At 42.7% G+C, this 25,685-nt stretch overlaps 1 protein-coding gene across 1 annotated transcript in view; it reads right to left on the bottom strand.

Annotated features, from left to right (window-relative positions):
* Positions 1-25,685, bottom strand: part of CPXM2 (carboxypeptidase X, M14 family member 2) — a 68,611-nt gene that overhangs the window by 24,682 nt on the left and 18,244 nt on the right. Inside the window, exons 2-5 of the mRNA XM_048311543.1 lie at positions 22,354-22,463; positions 15,928-16,067; positions 1,596-1,680; positions 469-619 (exon numbers count right to left, since the gene is read on the bottom strand). Of these exons, the coding sequence (XP_048167500.1) occupies positions 469-619; positions 1,596-1,680; positions 15,928-16,067; positions 22,354-22,463 (486 nt within the window). The remainder of the gene's footprint in view (positions 1-468; positions 620-1,595; positions 1,681-15,927; positions 16,068-22,353; positions 22,464-25,685) is intronic.

Here is a 25,685-nt window from a genome sequence, read left to right as displayed (position 1 = left end):
CGAGTTCAGCAAAAGGATTTGCCTTCAAAATATTTCAGGGAAGTCCTATGGCCTATATAGTGAAGAAAAAATAAAAAAATTAAAAATCAGGTTATGTAATTGTAATTTCTTGCCTTAGAAGCTTGAGACATCTGCAACCAGCTTTCCCAATACATAATCCTATTGCCTCCATTGTACATGTGCACTCAGGAAGATTTGTTGCACTGCATTTAAGCCCAAACAACAAAGAAAATCTTGTTAGATCATCCATGCAATCTTGTTTTATTAATAAAGGCACTTACAGATACTATGGCTTGCAGATCAAAAGTTACCCTGTCTGTTGGCTTGGGCAGATATTTCTGTTTCTTTTTGCGTGACTCTACTCACTAAAGAGAAATTTTATACCAAAAGCAAAGCTATCCAAAGGAAATGAAATTTTTGAGTCTTGGCACAGCAGCCATGCCAACAGCAATTGATAAAGGCTCTTACCTGGCAAGGGGCAGCCCAGGATTTCCAGCCTCAGGCAGATGCTGCCCTCTTCGAACCAGGAGCGGGGGTTGATGCGGATGTAACGCGCCACCAGCGGCACCGGCAGCATGTTCAGCACTGGGATCTCCTTCTCACTGTTCCCTTCGAAAATCTGGGCAGGCCAAACACGGGGAAGTGGCAACATCAGTGCTTCAAAATGTCTCTTAGCGGTTCTGGTAATGTCTTGGGGTGACTTTGTGATGTGTATCCCATATCGCTGCCTATGCCAGAAATTAATTCCTGTGCCTTTCTATGCCTTTTAACTGAGCCTGAGAGGGGGGAGGAAAAACTGAGCAAAACTTTTTCAAAGCAGTTTGCAGCTTGTTCAAGGTCACACAGAGATAGAGACTTTTTTGTGGCAGGAGAGCGGGAGGGAAGGGAAGCACCCGGCTTGCTTTTCTTTCCAGCCAGCTTTGGGCAGTTTTTTTTTTCCTCAGCTCTTTTTCCTCCAGAGAGTTGAACTTATGTTTTCCTGGGACTTCGTTTTTTCCTTTTCTCTCTGCTGGACTGTTTCAACATCAAAATACATTGGGAGGACTTTCTACTGAGGCCGTGGCCCTGGAGGTGGGCCCACCACCCCATCCCAGCTCCAAGGAGGGGGAGATAGATCTACAAAAGGACTCTGAATTTTCCCAGGTTTCTCTCAGCAGAGCGAGAGGTTTTATCATTTAGCATCATTATCCCTTTTCCTGTGTGTTTGTTAAATAAATAGTTTTTATCTCTTTCACTTTCCTTTGAGGAAAATTCATTTTTTTCCCTAACCTGGTGGGGGAGGGATGGTTGTAGCCTGCCTTCTCTCAGAGGATGTGTTTCTAAATTTGGCCAAATCGGAACAGATAATAAAAATATAAAATCACCTTCCAGGTCCAGGCTGATGGTGGCTCAGGCCAGAACTGCTCTTTGATGAGTGCAGTCTCCCCGTTCCCCCGGGACAATTCTGTGTCCATTTCTGTACCTTGGGATTTGCTCTTAAAATCAATGGGACCACTGAGAAATGCTGCCTTTAAGTCGTACACTGAGTAATCTGTGGCCAGTCCCTGCTTTCCTACCTCTGCTCTTCTTCATAAAACATGTTTCATTCTACTCACCACATCTCCAGACTCGTTTCTGACAGCAGTCCACGCGTGGCTGTCATTGCTCACCAGCACTCTGTAAGAGGTCACCCAGTTACTCCTTGAAAAAGACAGAGAATAAATAAGTTACTTTTCATAACTTAGAATGACTGCACACTATTTAATATAATCAAGCTTATAAAGCTGCTAGCAGTGGAAATCCCATTTGGCAAAGTCATGCCAATCTGGATTCAACAGAAAATTCAAAAAGCCTAGCAAATAGGAGCAAAATCCCAGTGAGATAATATTCTGGGATTCCAGGAGGTGAGAGACTTGCTGCTCTCCTCTCCTTTTATATGCAGAGTTTGGGATAAATGGCTTATCTAGAACAGATTTATGCAGTGTTCAAAGATCATCTTTTCAGCTGCAGAGCATTTATTAGTTCTGCTATTATTATCAGAGAAGATAGGAAAAAAGTAATAAATCCTCGAGGATGAGACATCTGTGAATTTCAACCAGCAAAATTTCCATTTCTTTCAATAGAAGAATAACTGGAGCCTGCAGTTATTCTTGTATTTATTAGCAAGAGATAGGGACAGTGAGATAATTGATCACAGGACTACTGCACTCCTACAACATCCTGATCAATCCCCAATAGCTGATTTTTCTAATGTTATCTGATTTACAGCAAAATCTCCTTTCATCTAAAAAAGCCAAATACTTCAGTTATGCCTTGTGTGCATCCATCTAAAGAAGAGTAGGAGGAGATGTATAATTCTGCTTCCTGTACCCTGGAGTTAAAGCCATGGAGTTTCACCCTGCTTGGGCATTAGCCATGGAAATGTGTGTACAGGCCTGGGCAAGGCTGGAGAAGGTAATGCCCACCTCTCCTCTCAGATTTGTTACTCAGGAAGAGCAGCAGTGATTTGTTTTTCCCCCTAACACCTGGTCAGGCAGGCACTGGGAGGAGAGTTGTGGCTTGGAGGAACGTTTGTACCGTGAAGTTAGTCCAGGATGATTAAATTCCATATTTATGGATATAAACTGATCAAGTGCAACCAGCAGGGCTCTAGAGCTGCCCTTCTTCAGCACAGGTTCTTGGCTAAGCTACATTCCCACGGCTGGGAGTCAAACCAGGGCAAGGAAAGCTCTCAGCACTGGAGAGAAGAACAGGCGCCTTTGGGGCAGGTATTGGAGAAGCATCAGAGTGTAAATACTGGAGATCAGGAGTACCTGGAAGGACAGACACACCTAAAAACTTCTCCTTGTACTGCTCCTGTACAAATACAACTTCAGTTTGTTTTGTTTTTTCTTTTAAAATGAACTAAATCAATAACCTAAACTCAAATAATTTAATAATTCTAGCAAACTACCTCTGAGCACACACACACATCAAACCCACTGTGCCTGTGTTTGAAGGGACAAACCAGCCTTTATGTGCTCACTAAAGAGAGTCAGGCTTCTAATGAAGACCGAAAAGGGACAAGGATGGAACAAGAGTAAAGCCATCAGCTCCAGTTCACCAAGCCTTGTACAAAACAGACAATAGAGTTCTGGGATTTTTTTTTACGCACCTACAAAGAAAGATGAGGTAAGTATTTAGAAGGATTTGGAAAATCACTTCAGGACGTTCTATACTAATGCCCCCAAAAGTAAAAAAAATTAAGATTTTGGAACAAACCAAAAAAAATCTGAACAAACCCAGCTCTGTTTTAGACACTAAACCAGTCCTTTGCAGCTCTTTCACCAGCCCCCTTCAGTGAATAGATTTTGCCATTCATGTTAGATTAAATGGAAAAATCTTGACTATTGCCAAGCAGACCGAACTTTTTGTTATCATAGTGAAAAGAAGGGTACATTTATCACTTGTAATGCACACAACTTTAGTATTTGGTAAACAACTGTAACAAGTTAGCAGCACTCTGAAAATCCTAATTGTCAGCCTTTCAGTAGAAGGGCTCCTGGGGTAGGAGATTTACTGGAGAGCTGAGAAGTGCCGTGCTGGCATCTCTAGAATTTGGCTGTAAAATGATGAATGACACACAACAAAATAAACAGTGACTTCAGCATGCTGGATAAGTTTCTACTGACTCTTGCAAAGAATTTTATTTTCTTCCCTCAGCTTCTCTGTATTCTTAAGTTGAAGAAAGGCAGATTTACTTCTGGCAAAGAAAGGAGCTGACAAAAAAGAAGGAGGGGGACTTTGGACAAGGACATGGAGTGCCAGGACAAGGGTGATGAAAGAAAGTAGCTTTGGATCAGATATTGGGAAGAAATTCTCCCCTGTGAGGGGGATGAGGCCCTGGCACAGGGTGCCCAGAGAAGCTGGGGCTGCCCCTGGATCCCTGGAAGTGTCCAAGGCCAGGCTGGACAGGGTTTGGAGCAGCCTGGGACAGTGGAAGGTGTCCCTGCCCATGGCACAGGGTGGGACTGGAGGTCCCTTCCAACACAAACCTGTCTATGGTTCTATAAAATGGCCAACAGCAAAACTCCAAAAAGAGGAAAATAGCTTTTTCTGAATTACTAGAAACAGGAAAGCTTAAGAGCAAAAGTCCTGGGTTTGAAGGAGAGTGCTGGTGGCAGTGTACATATTCAATGAACACAAAATTATATTGGGGGTTTTACTGGGTTTATTTGCTTGCTTGTTTTGTTGGGGTTTTTGTGTGGGCTTTGCATGGTTGGTTTTTTTGCTGTTCTTGGCCATCTCTCAAAATCAGGCTAAATGGCCAGAAGAGGCAATGCCACTAACCAAATAACATCATTGCTTCTGAAGTACTACAGTACTACAGTACTACAGTACTTCACTTCAACTGCACAGATCAGATTAGGAGGACAAACACAACACATCTGTACTCACTGCTCAACATCTGCCAAAGAAATTCAAACAGAGTACTAAAGTCACATAAAACCACAACAACAGTGGACAGACTCTGTAACAGACTTTTGTAAGAAAATCATGCTACATATAGGAGGTTTTAAAAGAACATGCTCGCTTTACTGGCATGAGAAAACGTTGCTGTCACAGTAACATTTCTAAGCTGGGACTTTTATTTAAAATATTTTGATTTTCTCACTCCCTACCATTACAAAAGTTCAAACTTCTCCCAAAGGAAAACATAAACAAGTAGTCCTGCACATTTTCCATCTTGAGCAGCAGCAAGTAACATGCTTTGGAGAGGCAGAATGCAATTAAAATCCCAATGGACTGCATCCAGTCTTGGCAGGATAGAAGGACCTCAGAGGGTCATGGATGAGGTAAATCAGTGCAATGTAGGAAGGTACACACCATACACTATTAACTCTGTCTGCCTGTAAGGAAGAAGCAGCATAAAAATATCACAGGAGACCAGATCCTTCTCCCATGGGCACTACCATGCGAAGCTGCCTCCAGGGGCTGAAATCCTTCCCCTTTTTTCTCCTCAATGCCATAAAACCCCCAGATTTTGATACTATTGAGAAGGCTGCTGCAAATTCAGATTCCCCTGAGGAATGGCACCTTCTGCCTAAAATCCCACTGGGGTAGGGGAACTCTGTGTGTGTTCTTGTGGTCAGAGGATCCGGAAAAAAACTAGCAAAGCCTAATGCTCAGGGCTTCTGACCGAGCATCATCAGATCCCAGACACTTCTACAGCTCCAGACCAGCAGAAGAACATCCAGCTCACTAAATCTCCCTGAGAGCCGCAGTTTTCCCACCCGTGTGTGGCACAGGAGGGCTGCTGACCCCAGGAAGCCGCTGGATTTGTTGCCCATGCTCCAGCCTGTCTGCAGCAAGAACAGCACTTCCCAGAATCGAGGAGCTCCATACACACGTGGCATATTTGTGTAGGCATGGAAATTTGAGCCTTTTTTGTGGCAGTCCATCAGAGGAGCACGACAGCTGAAGCAAAGCCTTGTGCCAGAAGAAGTATTGGGGAATTTTGTCTGTGTGATTACCTGGTGACACCAAGATCCATCTCCTCGGGTTTGGGATTTGCAGACAGGGATTTCTGTCACATCCAATCTTTTTGGGGCCCATCAGCACTGAACAATAAAGCTGTCTAAAAAAGGCTGAAAGAAAGCTGTAATGTTTTCCAAGACTCAGGATGTCCCTGCTGTTGTTCTAGAGAAGCTTCTCTGGTTTCACTCTATAAATCTCCCAGGACCTACCATTGCACTCCTGGGAGAAAATACAGATATTTGTTGGGTTTATAGAGATGAGGAGACAGAGTTGCAAGGAAGTCCTAGGCCAGCATTCAGAAAAGAGTGCATTAATTATTGAGCTTTCTTGGCAGAGGGCAAGGCCGTACAGAAGCCATTGCGTGACAATTCACGAGTGTTCGAGGTTACCCCCAGTTCATCACCCTCTGTCACAAAGTGCCACTGCTGCCTCACAAACTTCCTCAATGCTGGAAAAAGATCACGAGGCACAGATTTGACACTGGTCCTTTGGATTCAGGTGCATCCCAGTAATAATCCCTTTTAAAATTTATGCCAGCCATATCTTTTCAGAAGCAGCCTATCTGAAAAATCTCAGTATCCATTGCCAACATTAATCAATTCCTTTCAGAGACAGTAAATGCAAAAATCAAAATATAATTCAAATTCACTTAATGTGGCGGATTTTTGAATTATTACTAATTACTTGGTTTTTATCATGTGATGCACTGGCTTTAGACAAAGGTTATCTGAACACCTTCAATATCAAATGCAGTCTCTTGTGATGCATGGAAGTGTCCCGCTTTTCCATTTGCATCCGAAAAGAAAAGCTGAGGGATTGAACAACTTGCCCAGAGACACAGAGAGTAAACCTGAATGAAAGCAGAGAATTAAAAGCAGATCTCCTACAGCCTTGGCAGGTTCCTGTCCCAACAATCAGCTTTTCCTTATCTAACCACAGCATCAGGCTACTGAGCAAAGGCAAAACGAGCATGACAGCACCAGAACAACAAAACATCTTCCAGCCTTGCCTTCACTGATACAATTTCCTGACTTTTCTTTCTGTGTGTTGGACACGAGGCTGAATCCCAGCTCAGCAGAACACACAGCGAGTGCTGAATGGGAAGCATGGAGGGATGCCAGGCTTTTTCCTGCCCAGGCTCCAGCAGGCAGTGGGTCAGCTGAGAACTGGGGCTGTTTGGGTTTATTCTGTTTGAGCAGCACCTGCTGCTTGTAATATTTTAAGGCCAAGCTTCTCTATCATGGAAGGCTAAACAAGCAACAAGTGAAATAAATCTGACACTTTGATCCTCGTCTCTGAGGATGCTTTTCCACATCTAGGAAACCCCATGTGATTTGAGGTAAACAAGGAAGGTTGGCAGGTGCTGGTGAGCACAAGCTCAAGCCCACAGCGGCAGAGATGGGCCACAAAGAAGATTGAAGGGATGCAGCAGCTCTCCTGTCTGGAAAGGCTGAGAGAATTGGGGTCGTTCAGCCCGGAGAAGGCTCTGGATTGATCTTAGAGCCCCTTTCAGTGCCTAAAGAGGCTCCAAGAGAGCTGAAGAGGGGCTTGGGACAAGGTCATGGAGTGCCAGGACAAGGGGGAATGGCTTTCCACAGCCAGAAGGCAGGGCTGGACGGGATATTGGGAAGGAATTGTTCCCTGGGAGGGAGGTGGGGCCCTGGCACAGGGTGCCCAGAGCAGCTGGGGCTGCCCCTGGATCCCTGGCAGTGTCCAAGGCCAGGCTGGACAGGGCTTGGAGCAGCCTGGGACAGTGGAAGGTGTCCCTGCCCATGGCAGGGGGATTGGAACTGGATGATATTTAATGTCCCTTCTAACCTGAACTCTTCCATGGTTCTCTGACATTCTAGGGATGAGACCAGCAAACACCAGCAGAGCTCACATGATCATCATCTACAATAGACCTGGCTCCAGCTGAGCATTTTATTCTTCTGCTGTCAGGCTAACCTGATTTATCTGCAATACAAACTGTAGGTTACGGGTGTTCTGTGGTCCTGTCGGGACGGCCGGACGTAGACGGTGACGGATGGAGACGAGAGATCTCTATAGGCAGGTCTTGGGACACAGCCGGTTTATTGTAAAGGGCGTGGGTATTGGGGCACTGCTCAGAGCTGGTAGACTCAGCTCTGAGCAGGCCCAAGAGAGCAAAAGAGTGAACGGGTGAGAGAGAGAGAGAGAGAGAGTAGGAGCAAGAGTAGAAGTGGAAGAGAGGAAGAATGAATAGAAGTGTCTGAAGTCCTGGTTACAATACAATAAATCATCTTCTGTACTGAATATTCTAATTGTCACTAACCAATCTAATACAAGATACAAATCCTATAGCATTTACATACAGCCTATAAGAGTTCTTATATTACAATAGAGTGTTACATCTTAACTTCTAAAAACTACTCTTTGGACCCCTTCTGCTGAGCTAGTAGGGTCTGCTCTGACCCTTGGACCTGTTTGCAAGCAGAGGGTATTGTTCCATCAAGAGGGGATTACTTCAGTGGCCATACCATTGTTTTCTAGTTGTTCAGTAACTAAGACCTGGTATTTCAAAAGTGGCTTTCATTTCGATGTTGCCTGTAGTTTTCATATTCCCAAAATCTTTTGTCAGGCAATCATATTTCCAAGGCTTTCCTGTTTCATCTTCCCCAACAACAAACCCCTAAAATTAATATAAAATAGAACCAGCCAGGCAAATAAATGTGTGCCCAGCAATAATATACAAATTGACAAGCCAAAATACTTGAAATAGCAAAATCTCTATACCAAAACCATGCTGGACAAGCCTTATACTAAATGGTACTCATGGAACAAAATCAGCATGCTGGCAATTAAATGGGTTTCTACTTGAAAAATTAATTTTTACTCTCATGCAATTAAATGTAAAACCATTAATATTAAAATTCTGTAAATATTCTATAATAATATTTATGCTGATAAAATTTTAAACCACCCACTGCCAAACAGCTTCCAAACAAGCCAAGTCAAAGAATTGCCGGGCAAACCACAGGTATCCCAGCAAGTTTTGCAAACTAATTAAAATAAATATGATTTAGGAGATGAAGATTGACAAGCCAGCAAGGGTAGTTTTTTAATAATTGAAATCTTTGAATGTTTAATTTTTAAAATTGCTTCTAGCTGACTTAAATGAATGTACTGCTGTGAAATCCATCTCTTTGGAGGCCCTATGAAGAAAAGCTCAGGGCCAGAATTTCACTTGCATGAAATGAATTCAGCACTGATTTTTCAAAGCTTTACTCAATAAACAGGAGTTGGGGTTGCAAATACCTTTCCAACCCAACCTCTGCAACTTACAGACAGGTTTTTACAAAAATTGTATGTCTTCCTAGAAGATCTGGTGCCAGCTGTGGGTGTTTGTTTTTGCTGTTGTACATTCAGCCTGTAATGTCTGAAGGTGCCAGGGTCAGAGACATCCTCTGCCCCAAACATTTTGGTCTTAACACCCATCATTTTGGGCCGCTCTTTGCAACGAGATCTGCATGAGTTTGAAATTCTTCCTACACCAGATCCTCTGTATCTGCTGGACACAACCAAGCTGTGATGCCTTTTCTTCTGAACCTCCTATTGGGGCATTTTGAATTGTTCAGGGTTTTTTGTGCCTATCCCACCCTTGCAAACACCTCATGTATTTGAGGAGAAAAATCCCGACTTTATAGGCACTGCCTCACTACATGAACGTGAAAATAAAGGAAAAACAAAAGCCTTGAGAGTAACCAGCAAACAAACACGGCTGTTTGTGTCCACAGCTGAGGTCTCACTACTCCCAAGCCCACAGAGACGTGGCCGAGTGCCACTCGGTGTGTGTGGAAGGGACGCTGGTTTGGCAAGGCCACCAGAGGAGGGACAAGGAGCCTGATGTCCCCAACGTGACCCCCACACAACCATTCTCATTGCTACAAGTCATCACGCACGTGGCAAATACACAACTCCAGGCTGTGATGAGTAAGTGTGAGTAATCTGCTGCAGCAGATGCCTATATTCATTTGAAGTCGCCTTTTCCAAAAGGCTTCGGCTCTTTTGGTTTCAAGTCCCTTCTGTGGAGGTTAAAAAGATTTTCTTCCACTTGTGAGCATTCCCAATGAGTCTCACTGTGCAAGAAGGTTCTGTCCACTCCTCAGCACCCTTGGAGAGCGCAGAGTGAGCAGGAAGGAGCTGTCCCTGGGGGCTGCAGTGACCTGCTCCCTCCCAGTGAGTCACCGAGGCTTGGGCAGAGGATCCCTATGACAAATCAGACCCACAACAGAGCAGCATCAGCCCTGACACTTTTGTCAAACAAACTTGTGAAAGCATAGAAGTGTCTCTGGGTGTACTGTCAGCACCCCACCCACACAGGATCACCCCAGCTGGTCACCGAGGCAGCTCCCCTGTGCCACGAGGGGTGGGGAGTGCTCATCAGCGGTGACCAATGCTGTGACAAAATCCTGGGCAGGGGACAAGAACTGAGCTGGAAAATCAACAGGGCACAGGGGTTGAACTTAAACAGATGGAGAGCACTGGAGGGGCAGCTGCCAAAGGCTGGCTCATGAAAGCCCCTGAGAAGGATCCACCGAGCCACAGTCAACAGAAAATACAACTTCTTAAATAAACCAATCATAAACATTAGTACAACATGTAACTGCTGACATTATTATATCAAGGGAGCTTTTCCTGCACTGAGTTCAGGTTGTTTTATAACTCCCATCAATACACTTGACATGATTTCTATGGATTTGGAACAATTCACTACATGAGGCTGACTTTGGGAAAGTTGTAATAATCTCTGCAGTCCTGTCACCCAGTCAGGGCAAGTAACAGTTAGCACTGATTTAATGCACCAGAACAACTCGAGTCTGCACACAGCAGCTGCTTGTTTTGTTACAGGATTTGGGTAGAACATCAAGACATATCCACTGAACTTGTTGAAGTTTCACCAGGGTGCGTTTTCACAGCCTTTGCGTGGGGACAGGAGGAACTGCTCCAAAAATCAGTGCCAAGTTTGTCTGTTGTACTTGTGAGCTGGGCAGGGTTTAGGGTTTATTCTTCTCTGCTCTCACGAGCAGCATTGCACTGCTGAATTTGGAGCCTTCATGTGTGCGGTGCAAAATTCTGTTTTTTTAGATTGTAGTAACAGCTCAAATACCTGTAAATATCCACTCCACTTTCCCAAATGCTACCACAGTGTCACGGGAAGGATTATCACTGCTCTGTCTTCTGTTATTGTCAGAATACTAAAGATGCTCATGTGATTCTCTCTTCAGGAAGCCAATGTTACTGCTGAGACCATGACCTTAGTACCAGGAATAGCTGCTAGGACCCTGGCAGTGTTATTTTAATGGTTGGACTTGATGATCTTAGAGGCCTTTTCCAGCCTTGAGGATTCTGTCACTCTGGTTTTCACTGCCTTGCAAGCAAGGAAATTACCCCCTTGCCATACAGACTGCCTAAAAACAAATCTCATCTTCTGAGAAACTGCTGGTGAGTACAGCAATAAGGTGAAATGTGGGGCAACACATTCATTTTGTCACTAAAGGAAGAGCAGAATGCTGTACCACCGAAATTAAAAGCAAGCAAGCAGATTGCACTGACCTAAATTTATCCTCAACTGTATCTCTGGAAGGCACCCAGCTTGTTACAGACCTACAATTCCCTCAGGACAGTTTGTCAAAAGGGATGCTGGGGCATCTTGAAGAGCTACACTGCACACAGGTAAGGCTGAGGTCAAGGGTGTGTTGCAAAAAATTGCAAAATTAGTCCCCTATTCAGTCACAACAATCTTATCTTTAGCAAAACCATGAAGAGACACAAAATCCAATCTGCTCAGTATTTGTTACTTGTTATCCCTACAGAGCAGCAGAGGGAAATCAAACAAGTGACAGAGTAGGGAGGGTGCAGTGGTGTCTACACCAGCTCTAGTTGAAAATGTTTCTTCAGCATGAATCAAAATAAGTGACCAGCTTAAAAGTGTGTCAATTTAGAACCAGGAAATACATGGAAATCATTCCTTCCAGCCAGCAACACCATGATGTGGTGTCTCCTCAAACCTTTGAAGAGCTATTGTAATTTTACAGGACACAGGGACTAATCTCTACCCAAATCAGACTTGAAAAATTAAGATGTTCCCCCTCCATTTTTTCCTTAAAGACAAATATGTTGCATAAAAATAAAAAAAATCTTCAGTATTTTCATGAAGATGAAAGGTCTTAAAGAGAACATACTTGAAAGTAAATCTATTCTGATTTTTTCCTAAGAACTTCAGAATTTTGTTTTGGAATTCCAGCTTTCTGCATGGATTGTTTCCTCCATGCTTTTTCTTGTTGTTGTCGCTTTGTCATTCCATGGCACTCGTGGCAGTTCACCATTTACCACGACCAAAAGGTTAATTTTTAGAAAATGCATCATCACAAATACATCTTGCTCACTGCAACTTTCCATCCTCCCCTGAAAACCAAAACATCCTCTGCATTCACACAGCCCGAAGCTTTAAATTACTGTCAGCACACACTGACTCTATTTTGACATGTGGGTTTTCTCTTGATACAAAAGATGATGCTGAATTATCAGAAGAGAGTTGGGTTTGTGGGAAACAAGTTTCTTCTGTTTTTTTAGATTCTTCCCAAACTGCTAAGAGTGATTAATATTTTCTTTCCCTCTGTCAAGAGAGTGCATATTTTAAACTACCACATCATTGCTTTAAATAAGTGGCACAATTCCACAGTGATGCATCCAGTGTCCCACTCTACAGCCTTGAACAGTTGTTTAAAGAAATCTGGTTCCTAAAACTGGAAGATGTATTGGCAGTAATAGGAAAAATTGCATATATTATTTCTCCCCCAAAGCAACTGATATTCTGCCCACTTTCAAGGCATTGGATTTTATTCCTATTAACCAGCACTTGTAGCACTCCTGACTTTTGGATGTCTTCAGTGTGAAAATCAAAAAGAACTGGTTCTTGCAGCTGGGCTCCACTTTTTCTGTGAAATTCATCATCTGCTGATCTTCTGGATGAGCTAAGCAGATTTGCCCATTTATGGTGGCAAAAGAGCACTTTTCCATGATTTCAGGTTTCCCAGGAATGACTGAGGTGCCTGAACACCAACAGCCCCTGAGCCCACGTGCTTGCTTTGACTGGTAAAAGGAAGGACTCCTCAAATCCAGGATTTTTTGTTCAAAGCCTATTTTTGCTTGTTACAGGCATTAAAAAAAAAAAAAAAAAAAAAAAAGAGCAGAAAGATTTGGTTCCGTGTGACCATCACAGAATTCACAGCCGGGCAGTTGGAGCAAAAAAATTGACTCAGAAGTGCTTTTCCTTAAAAAGGAAATGATTAAACAATCCAAGTATTCATTACAAACCAGGTTCAGTTTCCTTCTCTCCGGTTGGGTCATCTGTGTTTTCAAGAGCTGTTTCTGCAACTCGGCCTCTTCCTCCTCAAGGCTCTCCTGTCTCAAGCCTGGGCTGGGCGAGAGGAGCCACAATCCACCAGAGGAGACAGATGGGGAATAGCAGAAGAGGAAGGACTGAGGAGAAGCAGCTCCTGCCAGCACACAAAAAGTGGCAACCTCAAGCATTTTTGTGCTCTTTGCATTGTGTGAAGTGTAACCTTCAGTCCATCATTGCACACAAAGCCCCAAAAAACCACCCGATAAGTAAAGCTGGATGTGAGCAGATCGTGTCTGGTTGGAGTGGTCACAAACAAAACCATGCTCCAGGTGCCAGAGCTGCTCCAAAGGAGGAAAAGGATGAGTCCAGCACCAGTAAAAGAGCTCTGGCTGTGGCATTGCACACAGGAGAGCAAAGCCAGGCTGCTGAGAACTCAGCTGTTGCAGCCTTGCAGTGAAGGGCACAGCTGTTTGATGCAGGATTCAGCAGGGTGTCCCTGCCTGCCCTGCCTTGGCATTTTAAATGTCCTCATTAAGTCAGCAGCAGGAAACTACAGGGAGCAGGGCAGGTACAAATCTGATGTAGGCAGATCTTCCAGTGAAGTACATGTTTTCATTTGTTAAAGATTCTTGTTCAACAAAAAGAGTTGATTTACTGGTTCCTTACCCCTATGACATCATAATGTGAGCAGAGCATGTATCCCAGAGTCATGGAATCATGGAATGGTTTGGGTTGGAAGGGACATTAAAGATCACCTCATTAAAGATCACCTTCCACTATCCCAGGTTGCTCCAAGCCCTGTACAACCCGGCCTTGGACACTTCCAGGGATCCAGGGGCAGCCACAGCTGCTCTGGGCACCCTGTGCCAGGGCCTCAACCCCCTCACAGGGGACAATTCCTTCCCAATATCTAATATAAGCCTGCCCTCCTTCAGTGCCTTGATTTTTTATTTTTAAAATATAAAGCTGGGAAAGTCTCCAAGGCTTTGGACTAAATAAAAATCTTACCTCGGCTCCCCTGCTTGGCAGGCTTTCACTTCTAATACAACACAGATCAGAGAGGTGGTTTTTTGGCTCTCTAACCTACAATAAGATTATTCTCCAACGTATGTTTCCATCAGTCTGAAAGCACTCTCATCTTGTCACACAGCCTCATAAAGCTGGGAAGGTGCCTCAGGTAACAGAAGGGCATCTTTTGGTACAAACTTTCATATCACAAACAATTCTTTTTGATACCATCACAGTCAGCAGCTGAGGGCAAGGCAAGGAAGCTGATGAGTCTTCTTTGTTTTCTGAGCAAAGCAGGCACAAAGGAACTTGCCCACCCCAAAACAAGTCCTACCCCACTCTTCTTCTGTCCCTTACTGGGAGTATTTCTCCCCACTCCCCTGGTCCTTCCATGGGACACAGTTCAGTCCTACAGGACGTGGGTTTTGGTAAACATTAACCTGCCCTGCAGTGCAGTTGGTCCAGTTGAAACCACCTTTGCTCCTATCAGGCAGAAATGGGCCTGTTTTTCCTCAAAGCTGAGTAGCAATCCCCAGGGAGCCTGGACCTGCTCTGCCAGCACCACTCCTGCTCTTCCTGCGGACCCTCAGGGTTCTGCCCATCAATTTTTTATGGGAAAAAAAGGGCAAAAGCAACATTCCCTGCCCAGGGCAGGGGGCTGGAACTCAATGATCTTTAAGGTCCATTCCAACCCAAACCCTTCTATGCTTCTATGGTTGCAAAAAATCCCCAAACCCCTCAAGATGACTGTGAATACCAGCTATAAATAGAGTGTCAGGTCCTGCTGCAAACTCCTAACAGAGCTGAACCAAAAATAGAAACACGACAGGATGAAGCAGTGCAGCTCTGGTGTTGAGAGGAACAGCGATGTCAAGAGGATGAATAAAGAAAAGAGTAAGGCTTTGCTACAGTAATTATCTACCTACCACAGAACAATGTGGAATGAATATAGAAACCTTATTGCCAAATAAGCTCCTACTCCCACAGCCGCGCTGAAAGAAATTAAACCAAAAAAACCCCACAGACAATTAAACTGTTGAAAGAAAAATATTCTTTTCCTAAGTTGTAGTGGCATTTTTTCTGGTTTACCTTTAATCAGATGTCACATTCATTTTCTAAGGGAGAGTTCTGACAGAACGGATCTGTCAGAGTGGCTCTGCATCTCCTGCATACTTGGGCAAAAGGTCCAGCAGCACAAGTGGCATTGTTTGCTCACATATAGCTGTGAGACCCAATGACAAATTAAAAGGCCAAAAAAACACACATAGAGCAGGAAAAAAACCCCAAATCCTCACCTCCAGTTCCTGTTTCTGGAATCTGATAGCTGCATCCCTCATATACACTCAGCAACAGACACAGAGGAGTAAATGCACACAAATCTGGGCAAAACTCTTATTTCTCAGTGCCATGAACACGGTCTCTAGCACAAGCAGTGACCAGAAAGCTCAAAAATAGTATTTATATATATTTTTTGTTTCATACAATCATATATAAACATATAATTAAAATATTTATTACAGTTAATAAAATTTAATCATAAATATATAAATATAAAATTATAAATAATATATTTACATATAAAAGATATTTTATTTTTTATATATATAGTGCTATAAAGTTTGTTTTAGCTGCTCATGTAAAAATAATTTTATTTTGGAATTACAGCAATTACTTGGTGATTGCCTAGGTATTAAGACATCTCAAAGAGGAGTAGTTATTCTAAACTAAATAAAAAGGGCCCAAAACTTTATCTAAACTAATCAAATTGAATATTGGAAAAGAATGAGGAAGTTTAACACCAGCAAATACAACAAGGTGAGTGTAAAGGCTCAGATGTAGGTAATGACTATGGAAGTTTGTGACCTTTAAACTTCTATTTTATACCATATATAAAGACTTGGCCTTTTAGTGTTCCCCCATTCAATTTCTCAATGTCTCACAGAATTTCCACTCTTTCTGTTTTGATTTTTTTTCTTGAAGAACCAAAGCACATCAGGACATGAATTCCTTGGCCTGAAAGCTCAGAATCCCACGAAGAAAAGCCAGCGTGTACTTACGACCAGAGGGAGTTTCTTCCCTGTGTGATGACTCCAGTGAATTTTGTCAGCCTTCGAGCATCTACTTCAATCCACTGGTAGGGGTCATTTCTTCCTGCACACCAAGCACCATCATAAAAATCATTTTCGTTAACACCTGCCTGAAAAGAAGGCAAAGCTGACCATAAATCAGAGCTAGGAAACTGAAGGTCTTTCATGGGAAAAAGAAAGGAACACATCACTCATCCCACTCACTCCTCTGGCACCACTTTGAGACCCTTGAGGCCCTCACCAAAATATTTCCTTACTCAAAGCGGGGCAGGAAATTCTGGGAAGTTCCTTTGAAAACTAAGAATGCTTTTGTATAAATTTAAGTCAGAAAAGATAAACAGAGCTCCAGTCTGATCACCTGTCTGTGCCTGTGGCCTGATAGAGCCTTTATCCAGAACAAATTAGCCACATGGTCTGCAGAGCTTTGACATTTCTAAAAAGCCAGCTCTAGCCCATGTAAATAATGGTCGGTGATTAGACAATCCCATTTTCCCTGGAAGCAGCAGAGTAGAGTGGAGGGCATAAGGAAACAGTAACACGACTTCCCACCAGGACCAGAATTATTAATTTTCATAGCTAGGGTGGCAAAGGTTAAAAATTCAGGAATGTCTGGCTGTTCCCCAACTTGAGTACAAATCTGTATCCCAATTTCTGCTGGGAAACCCACCACAAACAGCCTTCCCAGCATTTTCAAAGAAATAGCTGAAGGTATTTTGGGTAAGCTGTTTTCCTAATAAATCTGAACTAGAATTTAATGAAACATAGCATCTGAAGCCCTCAGAGATTTATTTTCCTTCTAAAACCCAGGAAATGTTTGGCACCCAGCTGGATACTGCCATAAACAGCACAGAAGATTTGCCATGTGGTCCTCTGAGGCTACATGTGTTTTTGTGGAATTTCATCTGTGGTGTATGTGGATTTACCATCACCATCCATGCAATTCCAAGAATGGATATTGCTAAATATTTTCCAAATGAACATGAAGAGGTTTACAGACTGTTTCTACCCAAATGAGCATTGGGTGGCTCTAACTCAGAGAGGATGCAGTGGTTAATCCCTTTTCCCAGTGTGAGCCTGATGGGATCCGAAGGAAGTGCTGCAAAACACAGGACACTGATTCAATTCCTAAGCCTTCTCATTTTCTCAGGTATTCAGATCTGAGATAAGGCAGCCTAAAAGTTATTTGTATTCCTCCATCTAGCAAAATTAAATTAAGCCACCTACTCCTATGCATTAGGTCTGATACTTTAAGGGGAAGTTTGTATAGAAGTCAAAGAAAAAAACACGGAGAAAAAGCCTTTTAACAATGGGAGATAAATTCTTCAGGGAGAGCAGAACAATGGGAAAACATGAGAATATAAACATGGCCACTGACCTGAGTTATAACCCTTTGCAAGAAAAGGTTTCAATGCAATTTAAAATACGATGGAATTTGAAGTAGCCTCAGGCTTTAAAAACCAACGCTTGCCAGGAAGTGTTAAGATCTACAGAGCACCTTGAACCAGCATCCTGCTAATCCCCTTCACACCGGGGAAATTCCACCAGTTCCTGCTGAACAAGTCCCCCCATCTCCCAATCCCTGGTCCTTATTCAAGCTGAGGGTGTTTCCCATGGGTGTGATGCATATCAGGGAGCAGAGCTCTCCTCCACATTACAATGAGAAGAGGAAAGCAGAAGGAAAAAGTGCTTATTAAAAAAACCCCTCCCACCTAGGTTACAAACATGAGTATCCATGGTTTCAACTGGGCCTAAATAAAGTTAAGTTGCACATAAAATATGAGGAGTTTAGTTATCCACAGCTTAAAATACTCTGGCCTTAAATAGGGGCAAAGATACCATAAAAAGAAAAAAAAAGAAAGAAAAGGAGAAACCATGCTGCTAGTCCTTCCTGCTCTCTTATTTTCTGATATCAGCTTCTCTGAAGGTAAAAAAATGATTTTTACAGGTAAAAAGAAGCAGGTGTCTGAGTCTAATCAGCACAGAGTACTACTTGAAAAAGGGGACTTCAATCAAGGAGCTCTTTCTAGAAATGTTTCTGAAGGAAAAAAAATCAAGAAATCTGTGCTACAATTTCTCCTCTCAAGCTTCAAGTCTATATTTTTTTCTGAAGGTGCTTAATTTGCCCTATGGCCACCTCAAAAAACTGTTTCAATAAAATAAATAAACTTATAAACTCAAGCAAATATTTAGTAATTAGAATTCCTATTAAATTTCTTTGGGAAAATGATCATTCCTGAGAGGTGGGTACAGTTATCACCAAGTATTCTATCAAATAACACAGATCAAGATACCTTTCCTCAGCAAGGTGTTTACTTGAATTTAAAAAGATCCATATTGAATTACTGGAAAGAATAGATTCAAGTTATGTCATGGATACTTAAATTATCTTCATAAGCAAGAGACTGAAGGAGCTAACAAAAACTGGAAGCCAGGGCAAAGTCTTGAGCAAATCCTTTTTCCCTTCACAGAATATTCAAGAATAACTCCAAGTCTAACCCAGTTTGTGTTTCATTTGCAGCCAAATGCAAAAATGTTTCTCAATATGCAGTATCTTATGAAAAAAATACCTTTTGGATAGAGGAAGAGAGACTTTGTTCTGTCACTCACAAAGAAGTTATTCCCAAGTGTGAAAGTTGAAAATTGTAATTCAGCTGAACCAAATCAGCTGCTTGTTGTGTATCCAGAAAATAAGATGGTTACAATTACTTTACAAATAATGTGACTTTGGATTTTAATTCATGTTTCTCTTCCAAATTAGATGTTTGCAAGGCAGAATAAAAACTTGCTCACATTACCACTGTTTTAAAAGACTATTTCTATAATGAGGAGAGAGATGATACTACCAAAATGATTCAAATAAAGAAAGAAATTCCAGTCTTCTGCCAGAAATCAGCTGGAACAGCAGTAAAAATACACCAAATATCAAACCACCTCTACTTAAAATCTTTTCCATTCCCAGCAAGATGATCAAAAAAATTATTTTACCATAGGAAGTTTGGGAGGGGAAAAAAAAAAGCATTACTCATCACAGGTATTTATAGCAACCACTGCCAGTAGGGAAGAACTAAAACACATGGGCTGCAAGTGGATCTCCAGTAGTTTTGTCTTTTCCTGGAGATTTGATAATGCAGCTTTTCAAAAGGAACCAGGAAGACCCGGGAAGGCAATCATGGAATCATGGAATGGTTTGGGTTGGAAGAGACCTTAAAGATCATCCTGTTCTACCCCGTGCCATGGGCAGGGACACCTTCCCACTGTCCCAGGCTGCTCCAAGCCCCCATGTCCAGCCTGGCCTTGGGCACTGCCAGGGATCCAGGGGCAGCCCCAGCTGCTCTGGGCACCCTGTGCCAGGGCCTGCCCACCCTCCCAGGGAACAATTCCTTCCCAATCTCCCATCCAGCCCTGCCCTCTGGCAGTTTGAAGCCATTCCCTGTGTGCTGTCCCTCCATCCCTTGTCCCAAGTCCCTCTGCAGCTCTCTTGGAACCTCTTTAGGCTCTGGGAGGTCTCCTTTATACACAAATACCTGTGTTTGCAGACACGGGATTGCTTTACTTGGTTAATCTTCAATGTTTGGATTTCCCTAACAAGGAAAATGAGGAAGGGGAAGAAACATAGTTTGACTAATTATTCACGTTTCAACCACTCTTACTTATCGTATAAGTGACAAATATTAATTAATTTGATCCCCGAAGGCAGAGAGCCTCAATTAATATTATTTTATGCCATGATTTCTCTTGATGATGTTAAATTACTACTGGTTGTGCCACTATTGCAGTTGCAGCTAGATCTCCAGAATATGGGGCTTTGCTAACACGGCTTCTGCCCTTGAGAAACACCACCTTAATCCCCATATTCAGGCAGGACTGGCATCAAAATCAGGTCCCACACAATGCAAGGGCACAAGAGAAGTAGATCCAATTTTAAGCCAGTCCTTCTTTGGAATAAAGCACACACCAACTGATTCATTTCATGTGCTTCAGATAATCTAAACAGGAAAAAGGAAAAAACCAAAACAAACCTTCAAAAGCTTTGGAAAAACTTAATTATTCTGCAAATTCCCTGTGAATTGAGGCAGTGCCAGTTACCTGGGGAGAGCCCTGAGCTCCTCAGCTGACTTCACATCAGATGATGAGGTTGGGCAGAGAGAGGATTTTGTATTATTTCGGGGGGGAACATCACAGTCCCATGAACATTGTGACAGCTCTGTGTTGATATCCAGATCACTGGACAAAGCAGCAGCCCATAAAATTGCTTGTCACCACACCCACAGCATAACATGTTCACAGAATTCCAGAGGCACATCAGTGTTACCGAGCTGGGCCAAGTGTTTTCCTTCTTGTTCAGTTCTGAACAGCAGGAAAACACAGCAGCTTAAATCCCAGTGCCTTTTGCCTTTGCCCAGCGTGCTGCAACTTCCTGTGCTGAGCAGCAAAGAGAAATCACCAGGGAGCTCATTACCCACCTGGCACATCAGCCACCTGCAGTACCTGTCCCTGTTTAGAAGCAAATTCGCTCTAAATATGAAATTCAGAAGCCCTCATGCAGAGTAAAACGAAGCCCTGAAACCCCAGTGAGAGGGTGACTGAATCCCCAGTGGCAGGGACCTGCAGGTTCTAGGTTTGGAAAAGTTTTAGTCCTGTTCATTTTTAATGAAGCCCAAAGAAAACTGTAAAGAAACATAAAGGCAAGCCCAATTTCTTTCTAACAGCGCCAGCCATGGTAGCAACCCTAAGTGGTCAGGGGGGTTAGGGAATTTCTCTATCTATTGTTTCAGTAGGGATAAAAAGCTTTGGATCACACTTGGTCTAATCCAAGCTTTGGGAAATTTCAGGAAGAGCTGAGTGGCATTTTGCTTCTGCTTTGCTTCCCAGTAAAGACTGTGCCCTTGGCTTCTCTGGAGACTATATGTAGAGGAAACATCAGCCACAGGTAACACTCTATTTATTATATATATATTATATATTTATTTATTATCTCTCTATTTATTTTAACACAGTACTGGTGACGACAGGACTGGATGGACTCCTGGTCTAAACCAGTGTGGTCTTGTGGTTAAATAAATTGAATTTCAACAGCAGCATGAAAAATAAGTAGCCACAACCAACGGAGAGGTTTGCATCGCAGTCCTTGGTTTTATGCCATTATATAAACAAGAGTGTTATAAAATAATTAAACGTTCCTCCAGAACCCCCCTGAATATCATCTGCATCCTGTTTTTGTGATCATGAGAGGTTTTTTTCCTAGCAGAAAATATCAAGTAAAGAAGCAAACTACCTCAGTGGGATCTCAGAAGCCAATAAATATGAAGGCTCCAGGTGAGACCTCACCTTGCACACACCCCCCTGTACCTGCACACCAGATTGGAAAGGAAGAGCCCATTCCCACTCCCCAGCTGGCTTTTCCAAAGTGGTTTCCTGAGCTTTCTGACCAACTTTAATACATTAAAACAAACACTGAAATAAACCCAGGAGGGGTATGCAGGTATTTTTCCCAGAGAGAAGCTCAGAGAGCTGTGTGTGCAGAGGCACAGTGGGATTTTAACCAAGGGTCATCCCTCTTCCAGTGGGAGCCATGTGGAATGGCACTGCTGATCAGAGCTCATCCCTCCCAGCCCCAGCCTTAGCCCCCATGAATATCAAACCCCTTCAGCTGGAGACTAAAACAAATGGAGGCATCTAATAATAATAGATAACAAACTAAATAAACTTCAGAGACCGTTCACTGCTGGCTCGGTGCTAATATCCTGTTTATGGCTTTAAATGTTGCGCTTTATCATGCAAAGTAGCATTTTTAGTCTGGACAGACTGTAATTCAGAGAACAGCACTAATAAGAAAGTGGGAAACAGAAACATGAGAAATGGCAAAATGGAATTTGGTCCTGCAAAGCTCCTAAACACATTTTTAATCTTAAACAAAAGAAGCTAGACAAGATTGTATGTTAGAGAGTCCTGAACTGAAGCATTTTTTGGATAATATAATCACTGCTTCTGAAAAAACTGCCTTAGGGAAAGGGTTTCACTTGAAACCACCCTTTCAATTAACCATTGTCATTAATTACATGCAAACAACAAAGAAAACGAAACTTGCTGTGAGAGCTTCCTTGCAGGCTGATTCTGAAGGGAGCTGGGATGATTTCCTGGAGCTGGGAAGGGAGCTGCCTCCACCTGTGCTTGCTCACAGAGGTCTGTCTGGATTTGCACACCAACTTTGGAGATTTTCCACGAACCCAAAGGTTATCCATCAAACCTACTCACTTCTACAGTGCCAGTGTTTCCCCTTCATTTGCATTACATGAGCTGACAAAGCAGTCAGAACCAATAACTATCCACTGGTTCTCTTTATTCAGCAGCACAACCTGGAGCCATGCTCCCACTTAGGGGAAAAATTGATGTTACCTGAATATTGAGCCTTCCTCGGTGGGCCCCGAGGCCGTAGCGCTTCGCTGTGGAGGCATGGAGCTGGAAGTCAGTAATTTTTAATGTCTCTAGACCAAGTGGAGGGCAATCTACAAAACAAAAGATTGATTAAATTTTAATTAAACAGGAAAAACAACAAAAAAACCCCCACAACAACAAAACAACACAAAACAAACAAGTATTCAAAGTTTCTGGATTTCGGCAGCGCCAAGCTGGCCGGGGTCCTCCCTGGGATAAACGAGCACAGCAGTGCTGAGGTCAATGAGAAATGGCAGCTCTTGGAAAATCAATGAGGCAACGCAGATTTACACCGTTTTCAGGGGCTCAGAGAGTTATTACTGCTTGCTCTGTGCCTCAGTTTTTCACTGATATGCACAGTATTTCCTGTCAAGTGCTTTTCAGTACAAAACACCACTGAAACGCCCTTTTATTTTTCTTTTTGGTGTTTTCTTTTCCATCACTTGCTTGGATTTTTTTCTCCCTCCCGGTACTCGTTCCAAGCTACTGTATGAAGTTATGTTTCTAATTAAAATCTGTTCTGGAAACTTCACTCAGAGTCCCTCCCGGTGCACAATAGCATCTGTTACAGAGGTCTGGGAGCCCGAGAGCTGAGCTCTGCAGAGGTGGTGATTAAGCACAAACAGAGCAATTTTGAACCAAGGACCACGTCTTTAAGCCCCAAATTCTTCACATCCTTGAGGACAGAAAAGCAAATGCCATTACTTTAGCAAACCAGTGCTTGGAGCTCTGGCTTTGGAAGATAAGAGGCTGGGAAAATTCTGTTTCGTGATTAGCAGAAAAATGTTTGGCTTTTTAATCCCTCACCAAAATGTCATGAGGTTATCAAAGTATGAAAGAATCATTTATGTTGGGAAAGCCCTCAAAAATCATCAAGTCCAACCATTCCCTCAGCACTGCCACGTTCACCACTGCTGTCCCCAAGGGCCACATCCACACCTCTGTTAAATCCCTCCGGGGATGGGGACTCCACCACCGCCCTGGGCAGTGAGAATGTACCTGACAATCTCATCCTGGTTGTATTTAGCTTTCAGGTGCAGTTTTGCATTGTTAGGCACAAACTTGCAAGACATGAGATTTCCCAAACTCCTCCTTAGTTCACAACAAACTAAAATCCTTCTGGAAAAATGTTACATGCTGTCAATTCACACTGCTATTGCTTCGTTCATCCTTAGGAGGGTTCTCACACAAATCCAGGGCCAAATGCCTCCTTCAGAGGTAGCAAAGACAAATGCTAAAAATGAATGCATTTTCTAAAGCACCAACAGTGATCTCAGTCTTACATAAAAGCTAAAATGTAGACAGTTCCTCATTTCAAAGAGCTTTCAATTCAATTATCCAAAACAGAGAAGAGACAGGATGTACAAGGAAAGCCAGAGGAAGGAATAGCTGGGAGGATTTTGGTTTCATTGTCTGATTGTTTTAATTGCATTTCCTTATAGAGTGTTGCATCTTTCATCATACTCCAACTGGAAGAAGTCTCAGGCTCTGACAGATCTCTGCTGGGAGTAAATTGCATAGCTGGGAGCTGCCTGCCTTTTTTTAACAAGTTTGGTCCTCAGGAGAGCTTTGGAAATCAATCTCATGGTGCAATCCTGAGAATGGTTTTGCACTTTGGTGCATTTTCCTCTGTGAACAATCTCAACATTCCCTGCACTCAAAAGTTACCCAGAACGACCTGTGCCAGGTCTGAGCTGAAAATAAAGGCAAGCTGAAAAGAAAAGCAAGCTGCTTTTGCATGTTCGGTCCGTAAAATATCATTTAATTCAATGTTTGTGCTGCACCTACCAAAGCCAAGGGGAAATCTACAGGTACTGATGGGAGTTATAAAATAGAAGGTGAAAAGTCTCTGTTTCACATCCTGTTCTCTGCTACCAAACTGCAGCAAAGGTTTGTGGAGCTACCCCAGGTGTCACATCCCAGCTCCATAGGATGCACAGGCACAGTCCCTATCCACCCCTGCTCTCTGCTGTGCAAAACCCTATTTTGATGAAAGCTGTATGATATGGGCTATTTTTGAGCCTGGCAGCTGCCTGTCAGAGTGGGCTGGGGTTCCCTGCAGTGACATTCACCTGCCCATGCAGGTATGAGAAGAAGGTTTGGTTTTATTCAGAATGAAATGTTATTAATTCACTATAAAGCTGCAAAATTCCTGGGTTGCCTGTGGATTTAGGCTGCAAGGTGGGTTTTTCCAGGCTGAAAAAATTCCCTGAGTGTTTTGGTGTTTATCTCTGTTTCTAGAGAAACTGAAGCTCAGTAACAGACAGAAAACATTCATATGGATCTCAGAGAAAGGCACTTGACTGCTCTTTATTTTTCAAGGATGAATTACTTGTGTTGCCTATGAATGCATCAGATTACCAGGCCAATATTAGGAAATGCTCAGTTTAGCAGGAGCTGTTAGTGAAACCAAGGCTGTGTGAGCAGGCAGGGACTGCAACACGCAGAACAGGTAACTCTGGCAGAAAGTCTGCAATGCATTGTTCACAACACTCTGTCCTTTCCCAGTGTGCTCAAGCCTTACAATATTCCAGGTGAAATCATGAGGATCTTTACCACCAATTCAAGAGTATCCTGGAATTTATTTTTTACAGTTATCCTACATATATTAATATATTAATATATATTAATATTCTAATATATCCTATATATTAAGAGGAGAACACCTGCTTTCTCTAGACTTTAAGCTGTGACTTCACTAACTCACCAAATCAAATCAACTTTTTATCTTTTATATTGGGAAGAAAAAACTTGAATATTTTGCTCCAACACTTGATTGAAAATTAATGAAAATAATTCCTCCTCTTTCTCCAGTGGACATCCTGAGCTGGGAGCAGAGCAACAGGATTTGCATTCCAAGACCTTTAGCTGTTTCCATCTGTGTAACTCTGCATGGGGATGGTATTCTTGGAATCATCAAGACTATTGTTTGCAACAGCTTAGATGTATGGAATTTGTGCAGTTTTCCACTAGAGAAGACCTTTGATTTTGGTTTAACTAAAATGATGTCTTCTATTTTTAGCCATAATATTTGAATATTAATACTTTAGGAATATTCATGTTTTCCACATGCTTACGGATTCCAACACCAATAAAGGGAGGAAAAGAGGAGCATGCAGACCAAAACAACAATTTGTAATGCGCAGAGATGGTGGCGACAAACTTTTCAGTATGGCCTCTTCTGATTAACTCTGATTTACTCATTATAATTCAAAAAATCCACCTGAAGTTGCCATTTCACGACTGAAAAATAAAAAAATCCTGAGTCATGCTGTGAATTTAATTTTGGATAA

Source organism: Corvus hawaiiensis, chromosome 8, assembly GCF_020740725.1.
Source record: "Corvus hawaiiensis isolate bCorHaw1 chromosome 8, bCorHaw1.pri.cur, whole genome shotgun sequence".
In the NCBI taxonomy this organism is placed as follows: Eukaryota; Metazoa; Chordata; class Aves; order Passeriformes; family Corvidae; genus Corvus; species Corvus hawaiiensis.
Note: the sequence above shows the minus strand (reverse complement) of the source record. Positions and strands in the feature narration are given on the sequence as shown.